Source organism: Martes martes, assembly GCF_963455335.1.
Source record: "Martes martes genome assembly, chromosome: 12".
Classification (NCBI taxonomy): domain Eukaryota; kingdom Metazoa; phylum Chordata; class Mammalia; order Carnivora; family Mustelidae; genus Martes; species Martes martes.
This window is the reverse complement of record NC_137900.1, coordinates 63,408,895-63,417,907: the sequence shown is the minus strand read 5'-3', so window position 1 is coordinate 63,417,907 and position 9,013 is coordinate 63,408,895. Positions and strand designations below refer to the sequence as shown.

The 9,013-nt window shown below is 53.1% G+C and overlaps 1 protein-coding gene across 1 annotated transcript; it reads right to left on the bottom strand.

The window, feature by feature from the left end:
• Window positions 1-2,786: 2,786 nt before the first annotated feature.
• Window positions 2,787-8,578, bottom strand: FOXE1 (forkhead box E1; the record flags this gene model as incomplete). The annotated part of the gene is made up of 1 exon (XM_080819370.1): window positions 2,787-8,578. The coding sequence occupies one exon, from the start codon at window positions 8,576-8,578 to the stop codon at window positions 7,466-7,468; it is 1,113 nt and encodes a 370-aa protein (XP_080675496.1). The 3' UTR covers window positions 2,787-7,465.
• Between the last annotated feature and the right edge of the window lie 435 nt (window positions 8,579-9,013).

Genomic DNA, 9,013 nt, shown 5'->3' with positions numbered 1-9,013 from the left:
ATGCATTTGGCTGCAAGTAACAGAAAGCCCAAGGAAAAGCAGCTTAAACTTGGAGGACATTTGTTATCTCCGTAGGTGCCCAAAGCTGTAACGGCTCACTCCAGCCTGGGCTCTTGGAGCAGCCCAGTGACGTCGCCAGGCACGGAGTTTCTTCCCATCTTTCTGCTTTAGGGTCCTCAGCAGGTTGGTTTGGCCAACATGGCTGCCGCACTTCCAGGAGGCATGCTCAAACAACAGTCAGAGAAAGAAAAGGACTGCTTCTCTTCCCCTGTTTCTTTTTCAGAACAAAGAAATGTTTCTCAGAAGCCCTCAGCACACTTTTCTGGTTATCTCATTGGCTTGGAAAGTATCCTGTGGGCATTTCTAGGTAATTCCTGGCAAGAGTGATGGGATTATCACCATGGTTACTTATAGACAAATCCACATTGAGCCCCTGGGTACTCCAAGAGGTAAGACTTCTCCGAACACACATGGCTAACTGAAACCTGGACAGAATCAGAGTCTTCTGAGCAAAGAAGGGGGAAGTCAGCTGGGTAGATGACTAGCTGTGTCTGGCACACTTTCTTGAATATGGCAGAAAGAGGGTGTACTGTTGTATTTCTCTCCAGAGTTTCCACTGTGTGGTTGTTCTCAACATGTTCCACTTGACTGCTCTCAGCTCTGTCACCAAGACTGCTGTGTCCAATCCCCATGGTAGGATACCATTCTTTTGAGCACCATAGCAGAGAAAATGTGGGCAGATCACACTTCACACAAGGTCGAATAGTTGTATGAGGTTGTGATGAAAATCTAGAGTAAGAGAAAAGTGTTACATGGGAGGGGGAAATCTTGAAAATGCTCATATTAAACTAATGTTTCCCTAGTGTAAGAAGCCCTTCACAGGACCACTCACAGACACACCATGTTTCTACTCTCAGTCCCTGAGTCCCTGAGAGGTCTGGACCTCTGTGAGAGAGTGACAGGATCTGTTGCTGTTTGATCTGGGGCACACACTGGCTGCTGGTAGGGGTGTGTCTGAGGGAAGCAGTGGAGGGAGCAGGGAGACCTGTAGGGAGGCTGGTACTATGAACCAGGAGAGAGATGAAGGAAGCTCCTGCTGGGCTGGTGACCTTAGAAGTCCCAAGATAGCATGAGGTTAAAAGGTAGTGGTCAGAACAAATTCATGGTGACAGGAACACCTAGGGGTGCCTGGGGAACAGCAGTGGGTGTGTTGGCTGGAGACCAAAGGTGCAGGAAAGGTAGCTATGGGAGGGGAGGTTGGGAAAGGGGCTGGCATAGGTATCATGGAGGGTTCTTAGTGCTGGGGAGGAGTTTGGGCTTTCTGCCGTTGACATCAGGAGCTTTTTCCCAAAGGACTCAAGTTTGGCTTCAGGAAGTGAAGCTTGTGGTGGGGGCAGAATGGAGGGGAGGAGGCAGGAACACCCAGGCGGAGTTCCTGGCTGGCTGCTGGGGAGGGTAGCGGGAGTTAGGCCCTGTGAGGCTGTGGTTCTCACACTTTATCTCTGATTGCGGAGTGCCTCTGTGCCTGAAAAACCGTGAGGCTCGGCTCTGCCCCCACTCCTGGGAGAAGCGGCTTCAGGTTCTCAGATAGCAAGATAAGCTGGTGCTCTATATCAGGGCTGAGATCCACCCTGATTCCGGCTTCCCAGTCTCTTCCTCACCCTGGGAGGGGCTGACAGTTGATCCCTGGGCCTCCCAGACTACATGCTTCTTTCTGCACCTGGTTAACTCTGGGCTGAGCTGGAAATCTGAGCCTGAGCTCAGAAGAGGGGTTGTGCGCCTGGCAGAGGGGCACAGGGAGCTCCGTAGGGACCAGTCATCCTCTCCTGAAGTGGAGTAGCAAAGGCCATTCCAGGAGCTCTGCAAAGGCCAGCTTTGGCCTCAGGTGGGGAGAGAAGATGCTGGAGAGAGGGCAGGGACAGACCAGACACCAAACTTGATAAAGAGCTCCTATCCTCCCTCGCCCCACGGGTCTGTGCCATTTTTCTTCAGTTCAGTTTTTAATTTCGTCCACTGCTCAGTTTAGGCTGAGAAGCACCAGCCACACTGTTTTCCCTCTAGGTAGTTCTAAGCTATTTACTTAACCCATCCCAGCCCAGTTTACCAGTTCATCCAGTGGAGGCCCTAACAGGTAAGTCTTCCAAGGCGCTGTCCACCCCAACCCCCAGCTCCCACCTTTACCACGTTCCCATCTGATTATTTCTATCTCCACATTGCCTTTTATTAAGATGATAATCAAACGCTCTCTCCCTTGGGGCAGGGGGCATAGGTTCTAGTCCTGCTTGAACACTTACAGCTCTGAGATCTTGGAGAGGTCATGTGCTCTTCCTTTAGGTCTGTAGAAACTCTACACACACTCATGGCATTCTTATTGAGAATGCATGTGAGCACTGAGATGAGAGTCCTAGTTCTCCCAGTGAGTTGGTATATGATCCTGGGCTCTAGCCCCATTCTTTTTTTTTTTTTTAATATTTTATTTATTTATTTGACAGAGAGAGATCACAAGACTGGCAGAGAGGGAGGGGGAAGCAGGCTCCCCGTTTAGCAGAGAGCCCGACGATGTGGGGCTAGATCCCAGGGCCCTGAGATCATGACCCAAGCCAGAGGCAGAGGCTCAACCCACTGAGCCACCCACGCACCCCAAGCCCCCTTCTTCATGAGACATGCCCTCTGTCTGAACTGCTTTTCATCAGGGATGCTTTTTCTTAGTTACCAGGAGTCAGCTCCACTCAGGAACAAAATGAGCATGGAAACCAAATTCTCCTGAAAGGTGTTTATTTAAGGCAGGACAGAATTCATTAGAGTGTCCAGAATCTTAGGCTGTCGAAGGGGCACTTAAAGGCTCTACTGGAGGATCCCTTGGCCAGGACAAACTCAGAGATGGGGGTTCCTTCCTGCTGGCTACTGTGTCCCAAGAAGAGAGCATTATTTTTCTCCAAAATCCCTAACTACTCCCAAATTTGGGGCTGGAGCTGAGGGAACAGAGACCAAGTTTATTCCATACTTGGGAAATGGCTTTTGCTTAGGGAGGGTATAGAGACCAGAATCCAAGATCTTCCTGCCCTGGCTCTAACTGGCAGCCCAGCTTTCAAGATGCTTTCAGGTATAACCTCACTGAATGCCAGGTCATAGTTCACCCATAAGGCTGGGGACATAAGGTGAGATGCACTAGGGCTAAATTCCAAGACTCAGAAAGTGCAAGCCAGGGAGGAGATGAAGTGATCCACCTGGCCTTCCTCCCTTGCAGCTCCGCCTGCTCCCCTGTGCAGCCAGAGCCTCAAAGCAGCACTGGTATCACTGGTTGGGGTTCTTGGTCAGGAACAGGGGACTCCTGGAAGTTACTCTGGGATCTCTGATCTCGACAACATAATGCATTTTTTTTTCATTTCTCTAAATTTCTGCCTCTTTGCCTAGGGCATATGAATCACCTGAGGGTCTTGCTGAAATGCAGGTTCTGGTCTAAAGATGTGGGGTAGGACCTGAGCTTCTGCATTTGTAGTGAGCTCCCAGGGGATGTCCCTGCCGCTGGTGTATGGCCCACGCGTGAAGTTGCAAGGTTTCAGTCTCTTATGTAAGACAACAGGAGCCAGAGCGCATCCTGGCCCTTGCATTCAGGATTCAAGTGACCCAGAATAGAAAAGTTCAAGAATGTGAGAGTAAAAGGGACCTGCCCCCTAGTTTTGTAGCAGGTAAGAATGAGGCCTACTCAGTGTAGGAAGGAAATTGTTCAAGATCTCACAGCCTTTCAGGACAAAAGTTGAGACTTAGGCCTCCTGCATAGGAAAAACAAAAAGGAGAACTAGAAGATACTCATTGAGGTGTTTGCTGTGATTGCTCTGGGCCAACTATGGGTTCCTTTTATTTCTTTCTTTCTAACTTGTTTTTGTTTTTTTCTTTTACAATGAAGATGTACCAATTTTTGTAATAAAAACAATTTAATGAAACATTCTCACAAAGTTCTTAGTAAATGAGATTATGTTTATGGACTGTGCTGGGTAAACTAACTATATACATCAGCTTCATGTCATGGGTGTGTAGGTCGGCTTTAACCATCCCTAATTTATTTCAAGGACGTTACTCTTATTCCTCTGGGCACACGAATCACGGAGGTGGGGAAGAAGGCCAAAGCCGGTTACCATCCACAACCGCCGCCAGCAGCTTCCTGCTCCCCCTTTGCCTCTGTTGTCGGGACACTTCCCCCAAACGCTGGCCGCAGGAATCTTTCCCTGTAAATTGGGGGAGAAGTCTCCCTAATCCGTTTTCGTAGTAAACGACCTCAGGCCAAGTCTGCTTTTGTTGCTGGTTTCCTAAGCTTAATTGCAAAGCAAAGTTAATTTGAAAGAAAATAAATGTTACAGCTCTGGGGCGAATTCTGACGAGCCTTGGGCAATTAGGGAAGAACGCATCTAATTACCCACAGCCCGGGGGCGCCTGCACACGACGCTGGGGGTGCAGGGCCCAGAGAGAGGCAAATGATTTTTCTAGCTTCGTTAAAGGAAGAAGAAAAAGAGAAACGTACCTCCCGCTTCTGAGCCCCCAGATGGGGGAACAGGGAGGTTCTGTTCCACGGTTGGGGATTCCTAGAGTTGGAATATTCCAAGACCCCGCAGTGAAATGTTCTCAAGATCTGGAGTCCCGCGGACTGCAGGGTCTGCCCGTGACTCGGGCTGTGGTTGAAGCCCGAGCGGCGCTCCCTCGCCCGCGCAGCTTCTATTCCAGGCAGGCCGGGTGGCGCTCGAGTTTCGGGTGTCCGAGGCCCACGGAGAGGTCGAGAAGCGCTGACGCTCTGTCTTCTACGCCTTGATCCAACCCTCCCACGTCTCCCCGTCTCTCCCGGCTGGCTCCCGCTGCGCACACCCCGTTCCCTGCTCCCCGATGTCCTCTCTCTCCGGGCCAGACCCTCTTCTAGGGCATAATCACACCTGACGTCCTAGTTGACAAAAGGGAGAAGAGAGGGGAAGATGCGTTCACTTTCGCACCCCATCTTTCTCGCTCCAGGAGGCTTCGAGAAGACGGCGCTTTAAAAGTTAAAGCCTCTCCTCCCTCCTGTGCCCAGCATTTTATAATTCACAAAGCGCTTTTCCGGAAACTCTCATCTCCTTTAACTTAAGGAGGACTCTCTGAGGTGGCCACAAATTCCCATTCACAAATTGGACAGTGGAGAAAAAGGGACTGACAGTTAATGGCCAAAGCACTGGTCTTGGTAACTGAAAAAACAAAGGGTCAACTCCCGCACTAACTGGGCATATAGACCACCCTTCCCCAACCGGAATACCACGTCTGGGCTCTTGCCAGCCAAAGGCAAAACCCCTGGGTGGAGGGCTCTCGGTTTTCCTGGTAACTGCTAACTAGGCAAAGCATCTTGACTTCTGGGCTGCACATGAAGAACCTTCTAATTTCATTCCCGCAAGGGTCCATGGGGAGATGAGAGAGGCCCCAAACCTAGAGTTTTGCGAAGTCTCAGGGCTGGATCTGGAACCTGGACCCACTGCAGCAAGGTCAGTGCTCCAGCTGCCTCCTGTCTCCAGATGGTCATTTACCACCACTGAAGTCAGGAAGGGCCAGCATCTAGACCTGTGGTGTCCAATACAGTAGCCATCAGCCACGTACTGCTACTGAGCACCTGGCATGTGGCTCAGTAAATTTAGATGAGCTGCTAGTGTAAATGCACTCCAGATTTGGAAGATTTAGTCTAAAAAAGATAAAATATCTCCACAATTTATATATTGAGTGTATGTTCAAATGATAGTTTGGATATATTGGGTTAAATACAATGTATTAGTTAATCTCAGCTGGTTTTTTATTTTATTAATATGGCTACTAGAAAATTTTAAATTACACATGTAGTTTGCATTACGCTTCTATTGGACTGTACTGATTGAGACAAATAACCCGTCTGGACAGAATCACATCACATTCACATGTCTTTGTGAACAAGACAGAGCAATTGCCAAAATTAAAAATAAAAATTACGAGTGGTTTTCAGTCTTCTCACACAATCCCCACCTCTTCCCTAGCAAGTTAACTACACAGAAAGGGGCTGAGTTTCTCTTGCCAGAACTCGATGAAAGATTTTTATTAAAACAGTTCATCCGAATCCTCAGGTTTATCTGAAAGCTGCACACCGAGCCTCCGGAGTGTTTAACATTGGAAATGTTCACTCCAGAATAAAAACTTACAAGATCTCCCAAGAGAACGGTGAGAAAGTGGTTGGATTTTCTATGATTTTGGTCAGCTTGACGCTTAAAACGAACGGATACAAAACAAAGTGAAAGATCCAGTTTCTTTCTAAAGCTTACTTCACTGACAGCCTCAGTTGTTTTTTCTCTTTCCTTTTCGTGCGGCAGAGGGTGCCAGGGATGGAAGAGCCGGCTCGACCAACGGAGAGCTGCCCCCAAAGGGCTCCCCTGACTCCTGTGGTCTCTCTGAATTTTAGTCTGCCAATTTGGTCCGGGGTTGCTTAATGAAAAGAAAGAGTGGGCAATGGAAGAATTTATTTTTACCTGCCTCATTAGAAAACCGAATTTATGACCTAGCAGTAACAACTACCAAATGATCAGCACATCATGCTCAAAAGATTCAAGAAATTATAATATAATTGCTGCCTGGAACCAACCCAGAGACTTTAGGTTAGGCGGTTGCCATGACCTCTATTCCTGTTCTTGGGAATAGGACTAGGCCCTGGGTGGTCCCCCCTATGCTGCCAAATATGCAAGGTGGCATCTATGACAGCAGTGGGGCCCTTAAAGATCACACGGGGGTCCAATCCTACAGCCCTCTTGTCAAACAGATGGGGGAACTGGGGGTGTGGGCGGTGAGACTTAGGTCACACTATAGAGCTGAGGCACAAACGGTCCAGACTAAGAGGTCTGTAGTTCTTAGAGGCAGGGAAAACCAGCCCCCAGTCAAACGGAGCAGAGAGATTTCCCTGTTTTGTTTTGTTTTGTTTTTTAAAGAGGGAGGCTACTTCTCTTGCAAATTCATCCTCCGCACCTTAAGGAAGATGCTATTGGAGCCTTTTTGTTACAGTAACCTAATCAAAGGCACAAGAGGCAGAACCGTGTAAAAAGGCCCGAGTTTCTTGCAATATAGGGGAAGAGTGAAGACGTGATTCCCCACAATGTGGATCCTAGACTCTGGCGTAGGCATTGCGCTGCGCCCCGTTATGGCCAAGGACTCTCCCCAGTAGAATGTCAGAAAGGCATGTCCTTTGGAGCTTCGCCTTATCGAGGGTCCTTTGTCCCAGTCCGTGGGCCACCGCAGCCCCTCCCCACCTCCTCCCATTTCAAAAGCGAACCGTGTGTGTGTGTGTGTGTGTGTGTGTGTGTGTGTGTGTGTGTGTGTGTTGCACCGGTTCCTTCTACGCGGCTCTCAATCCTCTCTCCAGTTCTGTTCTCAGGTCTTGGGGATACTTAGTTGGTGTGGACAGCCGAGGTATCTAGGAATTTTCGACTGTATGCTGGGCTCACATGGCTGACACATATCGATCCACAGCGCCGGGATAGGCAGTCGCATGGCGAGCATGGTAGGTGCCTCCACTGCTCCCTCCGAGCTGCCCACCAGGATTATAGCAGGGCCCCAGCGCTCCGAACTGGCCGGGCGATGTGCGCCCATAGAAGTCCACCGCGGTTTCGACGCCACCACCGCTGCCACCCGCGGAGGGCGAGGCGGACCCAGCCAACCGGCCAGCCGCTGCGAAGAGGGCACTGCCTGCCCCTTGCGGGTACGCGCCATCCGGGCCCGCGTAGGCGGCCGCATAGGCGGAGGCATTGGCAGGTCGGGCCCCGGCGCAGCCCGCAGGCTGGTAGCCGGTGGAGGCGGCGGAAGCGCCCGCCGAGGCAAAGGCGCAGGAGCCCGCGGGCCCCGACGGCGCGGGGCCCAGTTCAGGACTGAGCGGCCGCTCAGGCACCAGGCCGAAGACGCGGCACGGACCTGGCGACGCAGCGGGGTAATAGACTGGGGGCGGCGCGCCGAGCGACGGCGGGGCATAGCCCGCGTAGACGGCGCCCGGGTAAGGCGCGCGGGCAGCGGGCACCGCGCCCGGGAATATGGCGGCGGCAGCGGCGGCGGCGGCAGCGGCGGCGGCGGCTGCCGCGTCGTGCATGTAGGCTGGGTAAGTGGAGAGGTCCGAGCGCTTGAAACGCTTGCGGCGGCGCAGGAAGCTTCCGCTCTCGAACATGTCCTCGGCGTTGGGGTCGAGTGCCCAGTAGTTGCCCTTGCCTGGACGGCCGGCCTCGCGCGGGATCTTGAGGAAGCAGTCGTTGAGCGTCAGGTTGTGGCGGATGCTGTTCTGCCACTTTTTGGGGTTGTCGCGGTAGAAGGGAAAACGCTCGGTGATGAACTTGTAGATGCCACCCAGCGTGAGGCGGCGCTCCGGCGCGTGCGCGATGGCCATGGCAATGAGCGCGATGTAGCTGTAGGGCGGCTTTCCGCGCTGCAGGGGGCGCTTCCGCCGACGCCCGCCCGCGCCGCGACCCGCCGCCTCCGCCGGGACCCCGGTACCAGCCTCACCGCGCTCCTCCTTCACGGCCGCCAGCGCCTCCGTCTGCGGCGGCGGCGGCCGGCTCTCAGCCGTCATGGCGCAGCCGTCCCGCGTCCCGGGGTGTCCCCGCCGCCCGCTGCTGTCGAGGGGCGGGGGCGGGTTTGGGAGGCGGAGAGGCTGGGCTGCAGGGCCAAGGGAGCGGGCGCTGGGCCCCACTGCGGAGAGCTCTGGGAGGCCTCGCGGGTTAGCACCCAGCGCACCGCTTCCGCAGCAGGGGTGACCGGGAGGCTCGGTGCCCGCGGTGTCCGGGCTGGCTCGGTGCAGACAGAGGCTCAGGAGTGTCCCGCCCACCGACGGCTCTGCTCGTGTTCTGGAGCTCGAGGCCAGGCGCCGGCAGCGTTGCTGGGACCGGGCCTAGGCCCCGGTCGCGGGCTCAAGGGCCCTTTGCGCGCTGGTGCCCGACGGTCAAGGGGTCCGGAAGCGGTCCTGGGGCTGGGGCGCCTGCAGCTGCTCTGAGCTTCCCGCTGATCT